This window comes from Pan paniscus, chromosome 8 (assembly GCF_029289425.2).
Source record: "Pan paniscus chromosome 8, NHGRI_mPanPan1-v2.0_pri, whole genome shotgun sequence".
Classification (NCBI taxonomy): domain Eukaryota; kingdom Metazoa; phylum Chordata; class Mammalia; order Primates; family Hominidae; genus Pan; species Pan paniscus.
The window spans coordinates 30794447-30819541 of NC_073257.2; the positions used below are offsets into that span (position 1 = coordinate 30794447).

The 25095-nt window shown below is 40.1% G+C and overlaps 1 protein-coding gene across 3 annotated transcripts in view; it reads left to right on the forward strand.

Annotated features, from left to right (window-relative positions):
- Positions 1 to 871: 871 nt before the first annotated feature.
- Positions 872 to 25095, forward strand: part of SLC39A12 (solute carrier family 39 member 12) — a 93053-nt gene continuing 68829 nt past the window's right edge. For all 3 annotated transcript variants that reach the window (XM_014346380.4, XM_034930059.2, XM_034930060.2), the window contains exons 1-4: positions 872 to 2189; positions 3363 to 3709; positions 11561 to 11842; positions 15464 to 15671. In XM_014346380.4, the coding sequence (XP_014201866.4) occupies positions 3449 to 3709; positions 11561 to 11842; positions 15464 to 15671 (751 nt within the window). In that variant the 5' untranslated portion in view covers positions 872 to 2189; positions 3363 to 3448. The remainder of the gene's footprint in view (positions 2190 to 3362; positions 3710 to 11560; positions 11843 to 15463; positions 15672 to 25095) is intronic.

Here is a 25095-nt window from a genome sequence, read left to right on the forward strand (position 1 = left end):
GTGTCCGGAATTGGTGGGTTCTTGGTCTCACTGACTTCAAGAATGAAGCCATGGACCCTTGCAGTGAGTGTTACAGTTCTTAAAGATCGTGTGTCTGGAGTTTGTTCCTTCAGATGTTCAGATATGTCTGGAGTTTCTTCCTTCTGGTGGGTTCGTGGTCTCGCTGACTTCAGGAGTGAAGCTGCAGACCTTCGCGGTGAGTGTTATAGCTCTTAAAGGTGGCACGTCTGGAGTTGTTTGTTCCTTCTGGTGGGTTCATGGTCTTGCTGGCTTCAGGAGTGAAGCTGCAGACCTTCCCGGTGAGTGTGACAGCTCATAAAGGTGGCATGGACCCAAAGAGTGAGCAGCAGCAAGATTTATTGCGAGGAGCGAAAGAACAAAAGCTTCCACAGCATAGAAGGAGCTGGTTGCCGCTGCTGGCTTGGGTGGCCTGCTTTGCTTCCCTTATCTGGCCCCACCCACGTCCTGCTGATTGGTCCATTTTACAGAGAGCTGATTGGTCATTTTGACAAAGTGCTGATTGGTGCGTTTACAAACCTTTAGCTACACACAGAGTGCTGATTGGTGTGCTTACAATCCTTTAGCTAGACACAAACGTTCTCCAAGTCCCCACCAGATTAGCTAGAAACAGAGCGCTGATTGGTGCTTTTACAAATCTTTAGCTAGACACAGAGTGCTGACTGGTGTGCTTACAATCCTTTAGCTAGACACAAACGTTCTCCAAGTCCCCACCAGATTAGCTAGACACAGAGCGCTGATTGGTGCTTTTACAAACCTTTAGCTAGACACAAGAGTGCTGATTGGTGCGTTTACAATCCTTTAGCTAGACAGAAAAGTTCTCCAAGTCCCCACCGTCCCAGAAGCCCAGCTGGCTTCACCTCTCACTGGCACTAGCCACAGGACTTTGTGGCACCTAGCCGGAGCACCTAGCCCGGGCACTCCAGCAGCCTAGAGGGAGCTAGTCCCAGACAATCAAGAGCAAAAAAGGGGAAGCAAGAAAGAGATGGAGACCCGCCATCGTGGCCAACGTTCTGGTCCACGCACGGTATTCAGCCTCCGATCAAGCCCCAGTTCCCGCCCATGCCTCTCCCTCCACACCTCCCGGCAAGCAGAGGGAGCCGGCTCCGGCTTCTGCCAGCCCCAGAGTGGGTCCCCCACAGCGCAGCGGCGGGCTGAAGGGCTCCTTGAGCACGGAGAGAGCTGAAGCTGAGGCTGAGGAGGCGCCAAGAGCGAGCCAGGGCTGCTAGCAAGTTGTCATCTCTCATTACTAGCATTCTCTCAGGAATATCCTACCGCAGGGTTCCCATGTTTCATATACAATTAGTGATGAGGCTAATCCTCTTGATCTCAAATTTCCTCTACCTGCCCACCAGCTGACTTAAACCCCTATACTGTGGGCATGCATTCCGCCCACTCTGAAATCTTAGGATTTAACTTCTCTTGCTTCCTAGAAAATGAACCACTTTGTTCCTTCAGTCTTTTACTCACTAATAATTTGTTGAGAGGTTTTGTTTTGAGGAGCATGAAGGATCTGATGTAAGAACTACCACCGATGCTGGTGATTACAATATATGCAGCTGATTAAAGTTCCTCATTTACGCTACCTACATCCCTGGTAAGAATCTCATTCCTTCAACCAGTACTTTTCATTTGAAAGCATCTTATTACGAAAGACTTCAATCTTTTAGGCTTCTGCATCTCGCAAAACAAATATGGTTCCAAAGAGCGTATCTTTTCAACAAATCCTTGGTTTGAGCCTGGATGAAACAGTTATTACAGAATCAACTGGAGAGGAAAAAATCTTCATCTAACACTGAAGTCTTTCTGTTCTGCGAGGTGAAATCCTTTGACCTACATTCCGTCCCTTGAAAGGCAAGTGACAGTAGGTGAGCCTAAGAAAATTGGTTAATTCTTGATCTAAAAAGTTAAATTCATGAACCACACTGATTTGATTACCTTGAAAATCTACCAGACAGAAAGTTCTCCCTTTTATCCACCTTCATTGTTACCTTCAGAGCAGCTCTCTCCATAGCAACTGAAAACTTTTCTGGGCTGAAATAATCCTCTCTAGCTCCCAGGGCACAGTCAAAGAATTTTAAAAACAGGGAACTTTGTAACTGTGAAATACTCTCCAGGATTTAAAAGGCTGTGGAGCTCCAGATAAAGAAACGTTTATCTTTCTTCTGAAGGTAAGCACTGGGGTTAGAAATGCTTGCATCATCCTCTGTCACTTTTAAATTGCTAACATAACAACTTTAAAGTGTTGTTGTTGTTGTTTTTAACTCACAAAAGTAATCCCAGTACCTTTGTTACTAGCCCACAGTCATTTACCAGCTCATCTCTGGGCCAGGATCGGACATGAGATGCTGTTAACATTTTACATGCCTTAAGCCATCAACAGAAAGATAATTTTTTTTTCCCAGGAAGTTGATTGGCTCTAAAGTCATCCCCCACTCCTTTAGTCACCACTGAGTGAGTGTGTGTGTGTGTCATGTTCTTGAGGTCTCGAAATTCTGCTTTTCTAAGATGCTTCCTGCTCTAGAATCTTGATTCTTAATAAACTTAAAAAAAGACCTGTGTTTTCTGAACATTACTATTTTCTTCTAGTGCTTTTCCTTGTCTAAAACTCTTTTTTTTCTTTTTTCTTTTTCTTTTTTTTTTTTTTTTTTTTGAGATGGAGTCTTGTTCTGTCGCCCAGGCTGGAGCGCAGTGGCACGATCTCGGCTCACTGCAACCCCCGCCTGCCAGGTTCAAGCAATTCTTCTGCCTCAGCCTCCCATGTAGCTGGGACTACAGGCACGTGCCACCATACCTGGCTAATTTTTGTATTTTCAGTAGAGACGGGGTGTCACCATATTGGCCAGGCTGGTTTCGAACTCCTGACCTCGTGATCTGCCTGCTTCAGCCTCCCAAAGTGCTGGGATTACTGGTGTGAGCTACCGTGCCTGGCCTAAAACTTTTAAACTCAACATGATGTTGGTTGTTTAGTAGAATTTATTTTCTCTTTTTATTTAGGGATGAGGACCATGAATCACTTGGAGTTCTTTATAATGGGATAAACATAAGGTGTTTCCCAACCTGGGTCCTATAACTTGTACCACCTGTTGGTAAATGGAGAAACTTATGTGATGCTATGTTTAGTTTAGGGAGAGAGAATCTAGCAAGCTTTTTGGCTGCTGTGCAGTTTGAAAGTCTACAGCCATGGTGCTTTCCTGCCATTTGGGGTTAGAAATTACCTACAGACCCCCGCTGTGTAGAAACAGCTTGTCATTGCAAATCAGCTTAGCCACCCAATTAATGAATCCTTTCAAACATGTTGCAGGCACAATAATTGAAGGCTTTATTTTTCCCCTTTACCACAGAAATTCCTTTGGTTACAAGTTTACCCCATAAACGGCAACACACTCACCTCCATCCAAGACAGACTCAAGGTGGAGGAAGCGTGGAAATGTGCTTCCGGACAAAGCTTTCAGTATCCTGGGTGCCATTGTTTCTTCTACTCAGCCGTGTTTTTTCTACTGAGACAGACAAACCCTCAGCCCAGGACAGCAGAGGCCGTGGGAGTTCAGGCCAACTGGCAGACCTGCTACAGGTTCTCTCTGCTGGTGACCACCCACCCCACAACCACTCAAGAAGCCTCATCAAAACATTGTTGGAGAAAACTGGGTGCCCACGGAGGAGAAACGGAATGCGAGGAGATTGCAATCTGGTTAGTGAAATAGAATGGGGTCAGGTATCAGGGCATGTCCAAAAGAAAGCAATGGATTCTATAGGGATTTATTTCAGTAAAGCAAAATCACAGGCAAATCTTCCAGTATGCAATTGAGCAATGCATTCTGGTAAAATAATTTCCATATTTGGGATACAGCAAATCAGCATTCTATGTATAGCACCTAGGGACATTTGTGTTGTTGAAAGGATGATGTTTATGTAAGGCTTTCTAGAACCCTTCTGCATATTTAGAGGCATTTATTTGTGAGTGTGAACTTTTAGTCCTCTTTTCTGATTGACTAATCTTTTCTTAAAGCCTTCAGTGCACTTGCACGTGACTAGTTTTAGTTGCTATTTGTTTGCTGGAGCATAATGTGATCTGATATTTGCCCAACATTGGGTTTTTGAGTACTTTTTCCTGGCATGGTATTTTCTAATATTATGCATGGCGGGTAGTTAATGATTGGATAATCATCTTAACGATGAGAAATCTGAGCTGGGGAGACAGATGCTGCAGGTGGAGCTGAAGTCGCACCCATGGCTCCCGAGGCCTGAGTCACAGCCTGATCTTAGCCTACAAAGCGAATCTCAACCCTGATTGGAATCAGCTGCATAGGTTTCCCAGCATACCCATGTTTAGGTGTCATCCTCTAGAGACTGAGATTTTTCTTGCCTAGGATAGAACTTTTAAAAGTCTCTCCAGGTTATTATTTATTTTATTTATTGTGAGACAGAGTCTCTCCCTGTTGCCCAGGCTGGAGTGCAATGGCACAATCTTGGTTCACTGCAACCTCCACCTCGTGGGTGCAAGTGATTCTCCTGCCTCAGCCTCCCAAGTAGCTGGGATTACAGGCACCCACCACCACAGCCGGCTAATTTTTTTGTATCTTTAGTAGAGATGGGGTTTCACCATGTTGGCCAGGCTGGTCTCAAACTCCTGACCTCGTGATCTGCCTGCCGCCACCTCCCAAAGTGCTGGGATTACAGGTGTGAGCCACGGCGCCCGGCCTCCAGGTCACTTTAATATGACGTCAGTGATGTCTAAGAATTTATTCATTAGGGAGGGTGGGGTAGGATGGAAGGAGGTAAGAACTCATGTGTTTAAATGACTACAAAAGAAAAAATAAAACCTACTCCACCATCCCATTCCTGACCCACGAGATTTTTTAGGATGAACCCATAAATACATAAATGAAAGCATACATAAATAAGTAAAACAAAAGCTCCAAAATACATTTTGGCAGACTTTCTCAATCATGCAGAGGCGAGGGAGGGAGGGGAGGGGAACATTTTCTGACCAAGTGTTTTGTTTTTTCATAACAGAAGAGTTCTTGCTCATAGAGAATTTTTCTCTGCTTTGTGTGAGCAATAAATAATTCAATAATTATTAAAATACCCAATTGTTCCCAGAGGAAATGTGTTATAATAGGCAACTCATCTGTGATGACATTAATATATATAGATGGCAACACAAGATGTCCCACTGGAAATAATCAGAAGTCATCTCTTATTCATGTCCTCTGAGGATTCGCTTCAGGGGAGTGTTCTCCTTTAATGACGTGAAGTGCCTTATTAAGGCTGGTTGAATAGTAGTTTTGCCAGGGGGGAAGGTAAATATGCAAAATTGTTCTCCATTTTCAGGGCTGGGGGAAGGATTGTTTAGCACTTACTGTTTTCTGTGACAGTATCAGGAGTTTAGCCAATTTGGTCCCCATTTGAATCAATTCCATTCCTAGGACTTGAAACACCATCTTTAATAGCTTCACCCTCCTTCTCTGTGAAAGAAAGGCAGGTGAAGCAGAAGTGAGTCTCAGCTTTACCTACTCAGAAGGCTTCAGTTCACCCCAATCACCCATCAGGAAGCTTAGGAAATGTCTCCCATCATTCATGAAAAGAGGGAGGAAACAGAGTCCTCTGAATTTCACAAACATGCGGGTTCTGGCGCAAACCACAGGGCTTCAGCTTGTGGCCGAGTCTGTTCTGTCATCTGAGGGACTTTGTCTGCTGACAGGCAGGGTTCATGCTACAAATTCTATCGTAAAAAGAGAGGTTAAGGGGGTTTCTTCATATCCCTAAATGTCTGAAAAAAGAGGGAAGTAGGTATCTTGAATTTGTTGGGAGGAAAAATGCTTCCAATTTTACGTCTGTATAAAAAGTGAATTTTTTAAAAAGCCAATCTGAAGTATCTGAGAGCATTGCACATTTAAAATAAATTCAGTCAAGCTGCAGTCTTTGAAAATGAATAGTTCTGGGCTGATCCTGGCTTTTTCTTTCTTTAATGAGAAGGGGTAGAATATAGTTTTAATGAACATCATGAGAGATTAAATAACTCCAAAACAATACATTCTACTTCAATAATTATGAGAACCATAACCCTACACATGTTTCTGAAAGGAAAAGGGCCCTTTTCTGGCACCTTCTAGTGTTGAGACATGTGGAGCCTCAGCTTCCTCACCCTGAAGGCTGGGATAATGAGCCCCTCCTCAGGGAGGTCTGTGAGGACCACAAGGACAAACACCTGTTCCTCAGGCGCCAGATGTCTGTGAGGGTCAAATGGATATATATGTGCCCCTGAGGGAGATATCTGTGAAAATCACATGGACATGTGTGCTCCCCGGGGAGATCTCTGCAAGGATCACATGGACACATATGCCCTCAGGGATCAAATCTCTGAGAATCACGTGGACATAGATGTATTATGTCCCAGGAAGATCTCTGAGGATCTCATGGACATACGTGTTCTCCTTAGGAATCAGATGTCTCAGGATCTCATGGACACATATGCAGAAAGTCAGCTATAGGAGCTCAAGTTCCTTCTGTTCCCTGTGCCTCACAGCAATGTCTGATTCCTCCTTTTCCAGGGACACTAGAGCAGCGCCATTCCTCAGAATCTCCCACCCACCTGTGTCCCAGGCTCCCCTCCACTGTCCTTGATTCTGAGGATTTTAAACGAAGTTCTCCAGGCAATTCTTAGACACATTCAAAGCAGAGAACCACTGCTTTAAGGGTCTCCATTTAATTCACACCTGGCCCTAGCCCCTGACATAACTGTCATGGAATAAAGTGTCGAAAACACCCAGCTTTGTCTTATTATCTAACAATTTTATCTTAACTCTTCTCAGTTAAAAACTTTTTGTCAGTCAGAAGACCCACTAAATCTAGTACAGACCCTAAAGAGCCAGTACCTGCCATCGGCAACATCCTTCCAGCTCTTTGTCAGGAAAAAAACACATACACGTACTCTCTTATATTTACAATCAATTGTTAGCCACCCCCCACCTCCGGAAAAGAAAAAAACACCTTATAGAAACCTGAGAACTTAAAAGAGACTGTCTTCTTTTAAGTTCTCAAGTTTCTATAATATAAAATTTCCCATTGTTTAAAATCAAATGTTAAACATCTTTCAGTCTAAAACCCCTAAAGTTTATCCTGGAGGCCTGACAGCTGTCTTACTGATGTAGGAGAAGACAGCTACCACGTTGTTTTTTGTCAGCTGAGGCTCTCACCTGGCATAGATCATAAGCAAAGCTGAATTTCAAGGCTGGGTGAGACCATGTGATGTGGCTCCAGGATGTGGTGGACAATTACTACCAAGTGTCCGAGTAGCCTGTTTAGCTTGAAAGGGGAGCCTCTCCTTGCATTTTAACCAGTCTTTTCCCAAAGTTTATTTCCTTATAAAGTCATTAAAACTAATTCCCAGAATTTATGAGATTTTTTCCCCCCCCTTAAACCTTTTTCCCCCACCTGACAAGATTAAAAGGAAAATCAATGGATTATTCCTGAATGAGTCCATTCTTCTTAAACAAAGAATTGCTTCACCAGAGGCAGCAGCCTTGGACAGATCTTGATGCCTGTGGGGTGGCAGTATTTGCGACATTTTGTTAAATATCCTCTCCCAAACACAACTGAGCCAACTTCTAAAAACATTAACAACAAAACAAATCTAGTGGCGTCGAACTGAAAATTCCAGCTCTGTCCTCATCCAACAGCCCCAGTAGTGCTTTTTGTCATATCTATGTCCAGGGGAAGAATTCTTATTTTATGTTAGCTTTTCTGAGGCTTCCACCCGTATTCTTTCCTCAAGCCACAGCCTTCTGTATTAAAATAAATTTTTTACGATTCAAATATTATAAAAGGGAGGAAGGTTTCCAGCCCATGGTCATTTGATTCACAATTAAGCTTTGATTTAGCAGGCCTCAAAAAATCAAAGCAAATGTGATGCAACACGTGTTCATTCAAGGTTACCAAAATCTCTGTTCAGACAAAAGAAGATGCTTCTACAACTGTTTCAAGCTTTCCAAAGCCAGAAACCAATTGTACCTTCCATATTGTATGCCTTTTATACACAGTTCGGGAATGCCTGCCCGCACAATTATAGTGCAGACCCTGCTCTCTGCTGTTCCGTGCCATGCATTCCAATTCCAACCCTGGAAAGGTACATGGCAAAGACATTGAGGAAGAATGATGCATGGACAGGAGTCTCCGCATCTCAGATGGGTTGAAATATGGTCACATGTTCTGCCATGTGCTCATACACCAAGCCCTGCCCTGGTCTCATGGCCCCATGAGCGTCTTACTCCTTGCATCATAGACATTCTTCTTCCTACCTACCCAGCCCCATCAAACAACCTGAGTAGCACTTGAAAGTATAACATAAACTCATTCAACGCTCTCATTGTACCATGTCCTTGTTCTGATTGATGTTAGACTTGGACCAATCTCTTAGCCACCTAACTGACCTCTACTCCCATCAAATAGGAGGGAGAGAAAAATTACCGGTCAAAGTGGTTGCCTAACAAGTACATCAGTGGGTCCACAGCCTGTGTTCTCCATGGCACAAAAGGAAGGAATAAAAGAATGGGTCCTGTTCTTCAAAGAGCAGGAATTGTGACTAACAGTGCTCTCCACCATTAGCTGTGTAGCTTTGGGCAAGTTTCTTATCCGCTTTAGTCTTGGTTTTCACACATTCTATGAGTAAACTTCTCTCATGAAGAAAGGTGTAATTCATGTGTTCTTTGCAGTATCCTTGCATACCGTACACAAATGTATCCATTAATTCATTGTGCATTAAATAATTGAGTAATTGGTCTTCTAGTTGCTTTATATTATAAAAATCAAATATTTAGAAATATTTGGTGGATTATTACATAGGCTGGAGACATTTTGTTTTTCACACTTAAAATAATAATATAGGGTTCTTATTATTAAAAAATTCATTATGCATTTTTCAAAACCAATTAGATTATGCACCAAGGAATAACTGAATGCAAAAGATACTCTGCACATTGCTGGGCACATGGCTACCAACAAATTGTAGCTAATAGTACCAATAGTTTAGTTTCAGGAGGCTATTTTGTACAAAGAACCTCTTTTATTTCAGTTTTTTTATTTACACTTTTTATAAAAGTGTAAGTTTTTCATTACACTTTTATTTCAATGGATTCGCCTTTTGGGTCTTGGTGTCAGCCTTGCCATCAGCTACCAAGGTGTGGACTTTTCTTCTGGGCTACTTAGGAAACAGAAAAGGGATGCTGAGGTTTTACAGGTGGAGCCTAATATCCACATTGAGAGTTGGTCTTAGTGGAACCCCTGGGTCTCCTCTGTTTGAGTACTTGACCCCCTGCAGTTGGGTTCAGGAGAGATTAAAGTCTGTGTGGTTTTATGAAGAATGTGATTATGCTTTGATTTGGAGATGGATGACATTTGTTTCTTCCTGACTCAGATGATTACATAGCAGATGCTACACAGTGGGTTGTACAGCAGACCTTGAATTAGAACCCCCAAAACTTCCACTTCAAAGAGGACTAGATTAAAAGATATTGTAGTACAATATCCCCACCATGGGACAAATCTGTCTGGGAGTCAGGACAGGCGTTTCTCAATGCTTTCACTCTGTGGCTATGTCGTGGGGCTGCTTCTCAGATCCTGTGAGAATTCTCAGGAGCTCCCCAACTGTCTCTGCAGAAAGGCAGCTTCCCTCTTGCTGAGAAAGCTTCTGGTCCACAATTCCTGTGTCTTTTTCTCACTGTCCCACAACATTTATCCGAATCCCTTATGTCAAGTAAACTTCGCAGATTGCAGGAGCTGGGCATGTGCTTGTGGCTTGTGAAACAAATTAGGCAGCACAGTGGAGGGGAGGAGAGACTTTTCCTCTAACATCTTAAATTCTGTAGCTGGGGCTTGTGAACTAAATGGACAAAAGATGGATTAACAGGAGAAATAGCACACACATTTGATGTTAATATTTTTATGTGGAATAGGGGCATCATAGAAAAAGTGAAAACTCCAAAGAAGTGGTTAGACCCAGGGGTTTATATACCATTTTAACAAAGAGTAATAAATTGTGGGGATGTGACAAGAGTAAGAAAAAAAGTGAATTTGGACTAGAGATGGTAAATTGTGGGAAAGTAACTAGGAAATATGTATGGGAAACCAAAAATTTTTTTAACATTATACCAATGGAGGATTATTTTAGTAAAGTTCGTTTGTATAGGTTCATCTCAGCATTAATTCCCCATCTCCAGTGATAAGAATGTTCTCCTCTTCCTGATACAGCAAGGATACCTTTCTAATGGGAAACTTATGCCCTGCTTTTAGATAGTAAGGCGAAAGGCAGAGAATCCTTCCTGTACCTGCTGTTTCTCAGTTGCCTTCAGCTCAAAATAATCAATATGCTACAGTGGCATATTTTGGGGCAGTATGTTCTGATTCCCTTCAACAAAATCATTTTTGGCAATTTCCCTAAATAGGATAGAAGAGGGGCAGATGGAAGTCATTTGTAAAATTTTTATACCTCTTAAGTGCCAGGTATTGTGCTATATGCTAAGGATAGAACTACGCAAAAAGCAGACGAAATCTGCTGTTAGTGGACCACAGGTTCTCATAGAGAAGAGAGAGAATAAATAAGTAAACAAAGCAATTTTACAATACGAGTGCTATGAAGAAAAATTTTTAAATGGTGTATTCCAGAATTGTGCTGTCCAGCACAGTAACCACTAGCCCGCATGTAACTGTTGGGCACTTGATTCCTGGCTCATCCAAATTGAGATGTACTGGTAAGCATAAAATGCACACCAGTTTTCAAAGACTTTGTTCAAGAAGAAAAATATAAAATATCTTAATTTTTAAAAATTTTGATTACATGGTAAAATAATTTAATCTTGGATACATAAGGTTAAAATATTACAAAAGTTACTTTTAGCTGCTTTTACTTTTTAAAATCTTGCTGCTAAAGAACTTCAAATGACATATGTGGCTCATATTTGCAGTGTTCCTTGTATTTCTATCAGATAGTTCTGTACTAGGGAACGCAGGTTGGGAATCTTTAGGAAGGTGTTGTGAGAGGGTGACAATTTAGGCTGAAACCTGAAAAATGAGGGGAACAAGAAGACCTGGAAGACTGTGGGAAAGAATTTGGTGAAATTGACATAAAATCACAGGGGCAGAAGTTGAGTGAGATGCTGGACCAAGGCTAAGAGAAGGAAGGAGGGTAGAGTAGACAGGAGCTAGACCAAAAAGAAGATTGCAAGGAATTCGGATTTTATTCTAAATGCAAATGGGCATCACTTTAAAAGCCAAAGAATAATCTGTTTTACACAAGGCAACAGATCAACAACTTGTGGCCGATCTAGTTGGAGACAGGAATTATTCTTAGTGGAAAAAAAGGGTTCCCTAGACGGGCATCATTATTATGCGGGAGTCCAACTCTCTGAATCTGGCTATTGGTCCTGCCTGCTTTTCCTGTCTGTTTATAAAATGATAAGCAATGAAGACCCTGGTGGTCATTAGTGTTCTGGAACTATTTGCTAAGCTTTGTTTCTTTTGTTGTTGTTATTGTTTTCTTCCACAGTGCTTTGAACCAGATGCACTATTACTAATAGCTGGAGGAAATTTTGAAGATCAGCTTAGAGAAGAAGTGGTCCAGAGAGTTTCTCTTCTCCTTCTCTATTACATTATTCATCAGGAAGAGATCTGTTCTTCAAAGCTCAACATGAGTAATAAAGAGTATAAATTTTACCTACACAGCCTACTGAGCCTCAGGCAGGATGAAGATTCCTCTTTCCTTTCACAGAATGAGACAGAAGATATCTTGGCTTTCACCAGGCAGTACTTTGACACTTCTCAAAGCCAGGTAAGAAGGCAAAATTGCTAACTGGCTCTGCTGCTAAGATACAGTTCTAGAGCCTTATTGTTTGTTCCTTATTTATTTCTAAGACATTCAAGGACTTCTAAGGGAGGTAAGTATTTGTGGGTTTTGGTTATGAGATGTTAAATGACATAATTTAAAATTCCGAGTCCAAAAGAGGAAATGTAATGACTAATTGGAAGAGGAGTTTTCGCCAGAAGTTGGGTGGGTGGACAGGCAGTCCAGGTGACAGGTCAGCTGTCTTCTCCTGGGTCCCTCTGAGCACTCAAATCAGTATGACCCAAGGCTTTTTGACCAATTTCCAAGGACTGAGCTGTAGTGGTGGAGAGCAATGTTTCTATTTGCCTTGCCTTCTGGCTGCGAAAGGAGAAGGCAGAGACATTTTGAAAGTGATAAATTATCATTAGTTATTTCACTGAAGAAGCAGCTTGCAAAAAGCATTACTCATGGTTGCCAGCCCTAGATGATATCCCTTTGTGGTTTTGAATTGTGCTGCCTGTGTAGAGGATCCATTCAAATGCCTCTCCTCTCTCCCAGCTCCCACCTGGTCTCTGTTGCCTTCATTACTATTCTAGCAAAACTGGCCTTTCAGTTAGGTTTTTGCTTTCTGGTTTGCAGCAGGAAATCTCAGCAGATAAAGTTCTCTGAACATAAGGTTTCTTTAAGCCACGGGTTTTTTTTTTTTTAAAGAATTAATTGAGAAGCCATTACTACATTTTGAAGAGTATGGGGAAATCATTTTTTTTTAATTATTCATAAACATGTATAGACAAATTTAGTTCCTGCTCTCAATTCTGGCATTCTGAAGCTTAACGACCAGCAAACATATCCTCTAATTTGCTGTAAATATGTTTAATTTCTTTTATTGGCACAGCAAATGGAGAAGCTGTTTGCTAAGGACTTTGTGACTTTCACATCTGTAGCTCTAATCCTGTTAATTTCAAAATGCAACCATATTTTTATTCCTATTTTCATTTTAGGAAAAGGGATTCCTAGGCCCAGTGCAGTGGCTCATACCTATAATACCAACACTTTGGGAGGCTGAGGCAAGAGGATCACTTGAGGCCAGGAGTTTGGGATCAGCCTAGGCAACATAGCAAGACCTTGTCTCTACGAAAATAGAATTTAAAAAATTAGCTGGATGTGGTGGCATGAGCTGGTAGTCCCAGCTACTCAGGAGGCTAAGGTGGGAGGATGGCTTGTGCCCAGGAGTTTGAGGTTACAGTGAACTATGACTGTGTCACTATACTCTACCCTGGGCAACAGAAAGAGACCCTATCTCTAAAAGAAGAAAAGAAGGGGAAAAAAAAAGAAAAGAAAAAGGGGTTCCTTTACAGAACTGTTTTCTACCTAAACCAGGAGGCGTGCCTACATATAATTTCTTCAGTACAACATCTATGTAATCCAAGTTTGATTCAAACTGGCTGCTAACATTTTAATCCTACCCATTACTGCCTCATGGGTAACTCAGCACTTAAAAGCACTTAAAAGGTGATGTGGTGTATATTTCCAGGTTTCTGGTTATCCCACACATACTGCAAATACCCAGGCTTCTGAGTATTTCTGAGATAAAACAGCCCCAGAACAGAATAAATCAGTATTATATCTAGAACTCCTTTTTCCAGCTAGTTTTGGTCATTGAGAGTTGAACACCTGCTGAGTCATAACCCTTTGCTCCACCTCAGGCCAGTGAACCCCTGGATGACACCACTGTCTCTAGTTCCTGGGAAGGGTCCATGAGCTCATTCAACTGGACTAGGATTCTCTAGGAAGTCAATCAGTCCAGACTTTGCAGGAGGCTTTTGGCACTTCACCACATCAGCTGTTCTTTCTGACTAGATGGCGTGAGGTCAGATGAGGTTCTGGCTCACCAGGCCCATCATTACTTGAATTTCCAGGTCTTGGTCTGCACGGGACCCAGCTTCCACAGATCAAGTCACTAACGGCTGCTCCAAGTGGGCCTCAACAAGATCCCCAAGAGAATCAACTTGATACCCTAATCCAGGCAAGCTCCGTAATGGCTCAGAAAGCAACATCTCTCCCTTCCTTCAATCTGTTTTGTCCAAACCTCTCTGTGTTTTATCTTCCTGACTCAATCTCTCAATGTTCCCACCTCTTGAATTCTCTCCACTGTTGGCTGATTCCATGGTAAATGAACAGGGATCTCTTCTTAGTGTTCCCGTAGCCCTGCCTACTGCATGGAGGCTGGGCGTTCCTGACCCCACGCAAAGGACTTCAGGGATGGGAACAATGGTTGGAATTCTCCTTTATCCTCTATGGTGTTTTGAGACCATTATTGTTTCACAGCCTGCATGAAACACTCATGCTTCTGTGAAGTTCAAACTCTGTTATTTCAACTTGTTCTTTTCGCCCATGGAACTTCTGGCTACTTCTCCAAATTTATCAAAATTTTGGTAACTGATTCTTAGCCTTCCACTCTGCTCTGGACCATGGTTATAAATATGTTCCTGCCAAGCTCTTCAATTACAGACTTTAAAAAAATAAGTTCAATGGGCACTTTTTCTCCTTGTCCTAAGCCATTAGAATGCAACCTTGACACGATAACCTTCCCTTGATCTCTCTTTTGATGAATTTATTTTCTCCTTCACTTCATATGAAATGGGCTTAGTACAGTGCCTGGCACATTGTAGGCACTCAAATGTCTGAATGGGAATATGAATGGGATATAAAGCAAAATTAGAGCTTTTCACATGCTTATAATTTAATTGAGGAAAATTGATATACATATTTGAAAAAGGTCCTATGTCCTCTGGGAGTTCAAAGAACATGGACAGTGTACCAGATTTGACATGCAATGAGTACACACTGAGCTTGGGACCAGAGGCAGATGAGAAGTAGAGGGGCCCTGTGATGACGCAAGGCAGCAGAGCCTGTGTGAAGTCAGGGTAGGGAATGTCAGCTTGAAAATCATTCTCCTGCAGGTTGCACTTAAAGTGGGGAGAGAAACAACCCACCAGTTTTAAGGATGTTAAACAATAAGAGCAGGAGTTCCCCTTGGAGAAAACACATCTTTAAGAGGATAGTCAGGCTAGGTGTGGTGGCTTATGCCTGTAATCCCGGCACTTTGGGAGGCCAAGGCAGGTGGAACACCTGAGGTCAGGAGTTCGAGACCAGCCTGGTCAACATGGTGAGACCCCATCTCTACTAAAAATACAAAAATTAGCCAGGCGTGGTGGCAGGCACCTGTAATCTCAGCTACTCAGGAGGCTGAGGCAGGAGAATCGCTTGAACCCGGGAGGTGGAGGTTGCAGTGAGTCAAAATCGTGCCACTCTACTCCAGCCTGGGCAGCAAGAGCTAAACTCGGTCTAAAAAAAAGAAAAAAAAAAAGGATAGGGAGAAAAGCTGGATAAATAAGGACCAGTGAGATGAGGGTTAGAAAATTCAGTGCCATGGTAGATAAACACATAATTTTCAAATGGAGTTGTATCTGAGACAGGAGAAAGATGATAGTCATATTCCTCAAATGATTCAATTTTCTTTTAGAAAAACTATTCCTTATCCCTTTAGGGGGGAATTTCAGAGATGTTTGAATCAAAATAACTTCAGACGTTACAATTTTCTCTTTATTTTGTATCTGATTTCAGTGTATGGAAACCAAAACGCTGCAGAAAAAATCTGGAATAGTGAGCAGTGAAGGTGCTAATGAAAGTACGCTTCCTCAGTTGGCAGCCATGATCATTACTTTGTCCCTCCAGGGTGTTTGTCTGGGACAAGGAAACTTGCCTTCCCCAGACTACTTTACAGAATATATTTTCAGTTCCTTGAATCGTACGAATACCCTCCGCCTATCAGGTAAGGATGTTTTCACGAATTTAACTTCCAAGTCACACCTACTAAATAAACTGTGCCAAAAACAAAGGCCAAAGCTTTTGATGACTGAATTCGTTCAGGTATGTTTTAAATACCATTTTTTATAGAGTCATAAAGTCAGACAGCTTATGTGGCCTTTCAAGGCAAGCATGCTATGAAAGCTATGCGATGATGAGGCAAAAACATGGACTTGGCCTATTTCTAAGTGATTGGAATTGTGGATGTAAAGGGAGGAGGAGATTTTATGATCTGCCATAAATACTAACTGAATAGTTTCTTATTTGGGACGTAATGCTGGGCCAGGCCTAACAAACTGCTGTGTAGAATGAAAGAATAGTATTCCAAATTGTGCAAGACATTTGGCAGCAGTTTCCTTGCAATCATGAAAGCCATTTAATTTCAAATAGAAGTAATGTGAAATAGCCATCCTTGCTGCATTCCTGACTACCTTACCTGCTTTTTGGGGATCCAGGATGAAATAGGATGTCAGAACTGGAATTAGAATGTTTGTTTTGTACATTTCTTTGTACTTGAGAAGACATTAAAAATGAAATGACTAATTCTTAAAATATTCACCAAAATGCCCCTGAGATGAATTTTTGTTGTTGTTGTTGTTGTTTTTAGAGACAGGGTCTCATTCTGTTGCCCAGACTCAAGTGCAGTGGTGGGACCGTAATTCACTGTAACCTCCAACTCTTGAGCCCAAGCAAGCCTCCCACTCCAGCCTCCTGAGTAGCTGAAACTACAGGTGTGTGTCACCATGCCCAGCTAATTTTCTTACTTTTTGTAGAGACAGGGGTCTCACTATGTTGCCCAGGCTGGTCTCTGATTCCTGGCCTCAAGTGATCGCCTGCCTTCGCCTCCTAAAGTGCTGGGACTATAGGAGTGTGCTACTGTGCCCAGTTGGATTTTATTTTTTTAAAGCACCTCATTATCATGAGTAAAAAATTGATAACAATTCCTTAATATCATAAAAAATTCAGGCTGGGTGTGGTGGCTCACGCCTGTAATCCTAGCACTTTGGGAGGCTGAGGCGGGTGGATCACTTGAGGTCAGGAGTTCAAGACCAGCCTGGCCAACATAGTGAAACCTACGTCTCTACTAAAAATACAAAAAAATTTAGACAGGCGTGGTGGCGTGTGCCTGTAGTCCCAGCTACTACGGAGGCTGAGGCAGGAGAATTGCTTGAACCCAGGAAGCAGAGGTTGCGGTAAGTCGAGATTGTGCCACTGCACTCCACCTTTCGAGACAGAGCGAGATTCCATCTCAAAAAAATAAAATTCAGTTCGTGTTCATGTTTTCATAATTTAAAAAAATTATTTTTATTGAATCAAGATGAAAATAAAGTCCATAAAATGCAAATTGTTGGTTTGTCCAAGTTTCTTTTATACATGTCACACTTCTTCCATCTTTTCTATTTTGTTGCAAGTATTTTTTGTTGAAAAACAAAGGGGGTTGGTTTCCATCTGGAGTTTGCTGATTGCAGTCCTAGTCATCTATCACGCATTTCTATGTACTGTGTTTCTTGTGTAGGGGCTGTTATATGTAGAGGCTTGACAAGGTTGCTTAGCTGTTTTATGATAGTACCTTCCATTAGGAAGCATGTAACACCTAGTCATCTCTTTTTCAGAAGTTAAAAGCTATTGATGATAGTTGCCTAGATTGATTAATTATTTAGGGCTTATAAAATGGTGATCTTCTAACTCTCATTTCTTCCTTACTAGCGTAATAATCCTGTAATAGAAAAACTTCCTCTCGTCACTACTTCATCTTATTGAGGTTCTTAAGGGAAGGTAAAAATAAATTCTTGGCACTTTGACAGTTTTAAAAATAATAACAGTGGGCATGCATCCTTCAAAACAGAACAATTTGCTTTTAAAAATATTTATTTCCCGGGCCGGGCGCGGGGGCTCACGCCTGTAATCCCAGCACTTTGGGAGGCCAAGGTGGGTGGATCATGAGGTCAGGAGATCAAGACCATCCTGGCTAACATGGTGAAACCCAGTCTCTACTAAAAAATACAAAAAAAAATAAGCCAGGCGTGATGGCGGGCGCCTGTAGTCCCAGCTACTCGGGAGGCTGAGGCAGGAGAATGGTGTGAACCCAGGAGGTGGAGCTGGCAGTGAGCTGAGTTCCCGCCACTGCACTCCAGCCTGGGCGACAGAGCGAGACTCCGCCTCAAAAAAAAATATGTATATATATATTTATTTATTTATTTCCCTCACAGAGATTGTAGGCATTTGTTGTTATGTTTATACCTATGCCTTTAACATAGGTATAAACTATGGCTCTCTTAACTGAGGTCCTCTTTCATCTATCTTCTAGCTGATCTTTGTTTGTGTGTGTGTATATACACACATATGTATACATGTGTGTTTCTAATTTTTATAGGTTAATTTTATAACCTGCTTCATGATTATTTTTGTATGATTTTTAGGGGTTTCAGATATATAATACTATCTCTAAATACATATAGTTTTGCCTATTTATTTCCAGTTCTCATGCTTTTATTTACTTTCTCATCTAATTGCATTGGTTAATAACTTCAATATAACGTTAAATAGTAGTGGGGATGATCTGCATCCTTATTATGTTTCTGACTTTGAAAGAGGAGCCCGTAGTATTTTCTCATTAAGTTTAGAGAACAAATGAGAAAAAATATATTTATAGAGTCTTTCATATTAACCCACATTTTTACATCTCCAGTGCTGGTCATTTCTTTAAGTGAACTTAATCAAAATGGGAACTTTACCCAAGTGGTAAATTTGGTCATTTCTTTTCAGCCTAAAGAACTTCATTTTGTATTTCTTATAAGGCACGTCTGCTAGCAATAAATTCTCTCATTCATTGTTTATCTGAGAATGGCTTTTTTTAAACCTTCAATCTGAAGGATTATTTTGCTGGATATAAAATTCTTGATCTTTTTTTCTTTTTCTTTTTTCAAATTTTCGTGGGTACATAGTAGGTGTATGTATTTATGGGGTACATAAAATGTTTTGCTACAGGCATGCAATGTGTAATAATGACATCATAGAGAATGGGGTATCCATCCCTTCAAGCATTTATTGTTTGTGTTACCAACAGTCCAATTATATTCTTAGTTATTTTAATATTAATATTTACAATTAAGTTATTATTGACTATAGTTATCATGTTGTGCTATCAAATAATAGGTCTTATTCTTTCTAATTAATTTTGTTATACCCATTAACTATCCCCCTCCCTCAGTACATTTCCCACCCTCTGGAAACCATCCTTCTATTCTCTATGTGCATGAGTTTGATTATTTTGATTTTTAGATCCCACAAATAAGTGAGAATATGCAATGTTTTCTTTCTGTGCTTGGCTTATTTCACTTAACATAGTGTTTTCCAGTTTCATCCATGTTGTTGCAAATGACTTGATCTCATTCTTTTTTATGGCTGAATGGTATTCCATTGTGTATATGTACCACATTTTCTTTATCCATTCATCCACTGATAGACACTTAGGTTGCTTCCAGATCTTAGGTATCATGAACAGTGCTGTGACAAAAATGAGAGTGCAGATATCTCTTCAATATACTAAGTTCGTTCTTTTGGGTATATACCCAGTGGTGGGATTGTTGGTCATATGGTAGCTCAATTTTTAGTTTTTTTGAGAAACCTCCAGATCGTTCTCCATAGGCGTCATACTAACTTACTTTCCCACCAACAGTGCACCAGTGTTCCCTTTTCTCCACATCCTTGCCAGTACTTTTTATTGCCTATCTTTTGGCTATAACCCATTTTAACAGGGGTGAGGTTATATTTCATTGTAGTTTTGATTTGCATTTCTCTGATGATCAGTGACATTGAGCACCTTTTCATATTCCTGTTTGCCGTTTGTATGTCTTATTTTGAGACATGTCTATTCAGATCTTTTGCCCATTTTTGGATCAAATTATTAGATTTTTTCCTCTAGAGTTGTTTGAGCTCCTTATATATTCTGGTTATTCATTCCTGGTGAGATGAGTAGCTCGCAAATATTTTCTCCCATTCTGTGGGTTGTCACTTCACTTTGTTGTTTCTTTTGCTGTGCAGCTTTGTAACTTGATGTGATCCCACTTGTCCACTTTTAGTTTGATTGCCTACGCTTGTGGAGTATTACTCAGGAAATTTTCGACCAGACCAATGTCCTCAAGATTTTCCCCATCGTTTTCTTGTAGTATTTCATAGTCTGAAATCTTAGATTTAAGTCTTTAATCCATTTTGATTTGATTTTTGTATATGACGAGAGATGGGTTCTAGTTTCATTGTTCTGCATGGGGATGTTCAGTTTTCCCAGCACCATTTATTGAAGAGACTGTCTTTTCCCCAGTGTATGTTCTTGGGACCTGTGTCTAAAATGAGTTCACTTTAGGTGTGTGTATTTGTTGCTGGGTTCTTTATTGTGTTCCATTGGTCTCTGTGTCTGTTTTTATGCCAGTACTTCCTGTTTTGGTGACTGTAGCTCTGTAATATAGTTTGAAGTCAGGTAACGTGATTCCTCTAGTTTTGTTCTTTTGCTCAGGATAGTTTTGACTGTTCTGGATCTTTTGTGATTCCATATAAATTTTAGGGTAGTTTTTTCTATTTCTGTGAAGAATATCATTGATATTGTGATAGGGATTGCAATGAATCAGTAGATTACTTTGGAAAGTATGGACATTTTAACAATATTTATTTTTCCAATCCATGAATATGGAATGCTTTCCATTTTCTTGGTGTCTTCTTAAATTTCTTTCATCAGTGTTTTGTGGTTTTCATTGTAGAAATCTTTCCTTTCTTTGGTTAATTCCTAGGCATTTAATTTTATTTGTGGCTATTGTAAATGGGATTACATTTTTATTTCTTTTTCAGATTGTTCACTGTTGGCATATAGAAATGCTACCGATTTTTGTATGTTGATGTTGTATTCTGCAACTTTTTTGGATTTTCTTATCAGTTCTAATAGTTTGTGTGTGTGTGTGTGTGTGTGTGTAGATGAAACATAAATTGTGTCATCTGTAAACAAGGATAATTTGACTTCTTCCATTCCAATTTGGATGCCCTTTATTTCTATGTCTTGTCTGATTGCTGTAGCTAGGATGTCCAGTACTACGTTTAATAACAGTGGTGACAATGGGCATCCTTGTCATGTTCCGGATCTGAGAGAAAGGGCTTTCAGTTTGTTCTCATTCAGTATGATACTAGCTCTGAGTCTAATGTACATAGCTTTTATTATGTTGAGATATGTTCCTTCTATACCCCATTTTTTAGGGTTTTTATCATGAAAGGATGTTGAATTTCATCAAATGCTTTTTCAGTATCAATTGAAATGATCATATGATTTTTGTTGTTTATTTGGTTGATGTGATGTATTACATCGACTGATTTGCATATGTTGAACCAACCTTGCATCCTAGCTAGGGCATAAATCCCACTTAGTCATTATGAATGATCTTTTTAATGGATTGTTGAATTCAATTTGCTAGTATTTTGTTGAGGATTTTTGCATCACTGTTCATCAGAGATATTGGCCTGCCCCTCCCCTCCCCTCCCCTCCCCTCCCCTACCCTTCCCTTCCCTTCCTGATGTGTCTTTGGTTTGGGTATTAGGGCAATATTGGCCTCATGGAATGAGTTCGGAAGTACTCCCTCCTTCTCTATTTTTTGGAATAGTTTGAATAGAATTGGTATTAGTGCTTCTTAAATGTTTGGTAGAATTCAGCAGTGAAGCCACTGTGTCCTGGGCTTTTCTTTACAGGGAGGATTTTTATTATGGCTTTAATCTCATCACTTGTTATTGGACTGTTCAGTTTTTGGATTTCTTCCTGGTTTAATCATGGTAGGTTGTATGTGTCTAGGAATTTGTCCATTTCTTCTAGATTTTCCAAATTTATTGGCATATGGTTTCTCATAGTAGCCATTAATGATCTTTTGAATTTCTGCAGTATCAGTTGTAATGTCTCTTTTTTCATTTCTGATTTTATTTATGTGGATCTTTTTTCTTTTTTTCTTAGTCTGCTTAAAGGCTTGTCAGTGTTCTTTAACTTTTCACAAAACCAACTTTTTGTTTCATTGATCTTTTGTATTGTTTTCTTCATTCAAATTCATTTACTTCTGCTCTAATCTTTATTATTTCTTTGCTTCTACTCATTTTAGGTTTGGTTTGCTCTTGCTGCTCTAGTTCTTTAAGATGCATTGTTAGATTGTTAATTTGAAATCTCCTCTTTTTCGATATAGGCACTTATAGCTATAAACTTTCCTCTTAGCACCACTTTTGTTGTTTCTCATAGGTTTTGGTATGTTGTGTTTCCATTATCATTTGTTTCAAGACATTTTTCTATTTCCTTGTTAATTTATTCATTGATCCATTGGTCATTCAGGAGCGTATTGTTTAATTTCCATATATTTGCATAGTTTTCAAAAATTCCTCTTGTTATTGATTTCTAGTTTTATTTCCTTGTGGTCAGAGAAGATGCTTGATATTATTTCAATTTTTTAAAATACGTTGAGACAAATTTTGTGACCTAACGTATGGTCTGTCCTTGAGAATCACCCATGTGCTGAAGAAAAGAATGTTTATTCTGCAGCTGTTGGATGAAATGTTCTGTAAATATATATTAGATCCATTTGGTTGTATAGTGCAGATTAAGTTTAATGTTACTTTGTTGATTTTCTGTCTGGAAGATCTCTCCAATGCTGACAGTGGGGTGCTGAAGTCTCCAGCTGTTATTGTACTGTGGCTTATGTCTCTCTGTAGCTCTAACAATATTTGCTTTATATATCTGGGTGCTCCAGTGTTGAGTGCATATATATTTAAAATTATTAAGTCCTCTTGCTGGATTGACACTTTTATCATTATCTAGTGACCTTTGTCCCTTCTTACAGTCTTTGTCTTGAAATCTATTTTGTCTGATATAAGGATAGTGACTCCTGCTTTTATTTTTGGTTTCCATTGGCATGGAGTATCTTTTTCTGTCCCTTTATTTTTAGTCTATGTGTGTATTTATAGGTGAAGCGTGTTTCTTATAGGCAATAGATCAGTGGTCTTATTTTTTTTTATCTGTTCTGCTAGTCTATGTCTTTTGATTGGAGAGTTTAGTTCATTTACATTCAATGTTATTATTGATAAGTGAGGACTCGCTCCTGCCATTTTGTTATTTGTTTTCTGGTTGTTTTATGGTCATTTTCTTTCCTTTCTGTCTTCCTTTAGTGAAGGTGATTTTCTCTGGTGTAATGATTTAGTTTCTTGCTTTTATTTTTTGTGTATCCATTGTATGTTTTCTGTTTTGAGGTTATCATGAGATTTGCAAATACTATCTTATAATCCATTATTTTAAACTGACAGAAACTTAGCACTGTTTGTATAAACAAAAACCAAGCAAAAAGAACATTAATAAAAACTCTGTGCCTTAATTTTGTCCCCCAACTTTTAAACTTTTTGTTGTTTCTATTTATATCACATTGTGCTGTCTATGTCTTGAAGAGTTGTTGTAGTTATTGTATTTCATTAGTTTATTATTTAGTCTTCCTACTTAGGATGGGAGTAGTTTACACAACAGTTACAGTGTTATAGAATTCTGTGTTTTTCTGTGTAATTACTAGTGAGTTTTGTACCTTCAGGTGATTATTATTATTTATTAACATCTATTTCTTTCTGATTGAAGTAGTCCCTTTAGCATTTCTTATAGGACTGGTCTAGAATTAATAAAATCCCTCAGCTTTTGCTTGTCTAGGAAAATATTTATTTCTCCTTCATGTTTGAAGGATATTTTCACAGGATATACTATTCTAGGGTAACAGTTTTCTTCCTTCAGCACTTTAAATATGTTATGCCACTCTCTCGTGGCCTGTAAGTTTTCCACTGAAAAGTCTGCTGTCAGACATGTTGGAGTTCCATTGTATATTTGTTCCTTTTCTCCTCCTGCTTTTAGGATCGTTTCTTTTCTTTATCTTTGATCTTTGATAGTTTGCTTATTAAACGCCTTGAGGTAGTCGTCTTTGGGTCAAATCTGCTTGGTGTTCTATAACCTTCTTGTACTTGGATATTGATGTCTTTCTTTAAAGTTGGGAAGTTCTCTGTTATTATCCTTTTGAATAAACTTTCTACCTCATCTCTCTCCCCATCTCCTCTTTGAGGCCAATAACTCAGATTTGCTAGATTCAGTAGTCGTGCTTTATTTTTTTTTAATTCTTTTGTCTCCTCTGTGTATTTTCAAATAGCCTGTCTGCAAGCTTACTAATTTTTTCTTCCACTTGATCAGTTCTGCTATTAAGACTCTGATGAATTCTTCAGTATGCCAGTTGCATTTTTTAGCTCCAGAATTTTTAAAATTATTTTTAAATTATTTAATATTTTAAAATATTTTATTTTTAATTATTGGGTTCTTTTTAATAATTTTAATCTTTGTTAAATTTATCTGAGTTCTGAATTCCTTCTCTGTGTTACCTTAAATTTCACTGAGTTTCCTCAAAACAGCCATTTTGAATTCTATATCTGAAAAGTCACATATCTCTGTTTCTCCAGAATTGTTCCCTGGTGCCTTATTTAATTCATTTGGTGAGGTCATTTTTTTCCTGGAATATCTTGATACTTGTAGATATTCGTTTGTGTCTGGGCATTGAAGAATTAAGTATTTATTGTAGTCATCACTGTCTGGGCTTGTTTGTACCCACTGTTCTTGGGAAGGCTTTCCAGATAGTCCAAAGGACTTAGGTGTATGATCTATGCTGTATCTGCTTTAGGATACAGATCTGCTATATCTGCACCCCAAACCCTGTTAACACTGTAGTTCTTGCAGACTCATACAGATATCTGGTCCTGGACAAGATCCTGGAGAATTCTTTGGATTACCAGGCAGAGACTCTTGTTCTCTTCCCTTTCTCCTAAACAAATGGAGTCTCTCACTCTCTGTTCTGGGTTACCTGAAACTGACAGTGTACTGACACAAGCACCACTGTGGCCACCACCACTATGACCACACTGGGTTAGACCTGAAGCCAGCACAGCACTGGGTCTCACCCGAGGCCCACTGTAACCACTCCCCGGCTATGTTTGCTCAAGGCCTTGGGACTCTACAATTAGCAGGTGGTGAAGCCAACCAGGCTTGTGTTCTACTCTTCAGGGTGACAAGTTACCCCAGTTCCCAGGCAGGTCCAGAGGTGCCATACAGGAGCCAGGAACTAGAGTCAAAAGCCTTAGAAGTCTACCTGGTGTTCTACTGTATTGCAGCTGAATTGGCACTCGAATCACAAGACGTAGTCCTTCTCACTCTTCCCTTCCCTTTACAAAGGCAGAGGAGCCTTACTCTGTGGCCAGCACCACCACAGGTCCATGGGGCGAGCTGCCACACTACTGCCAATGTTCCCTTAAGGCCCAAGGGCTCTTGAATCAACTTCTGGTGAATACTGCCTACCCTAGGA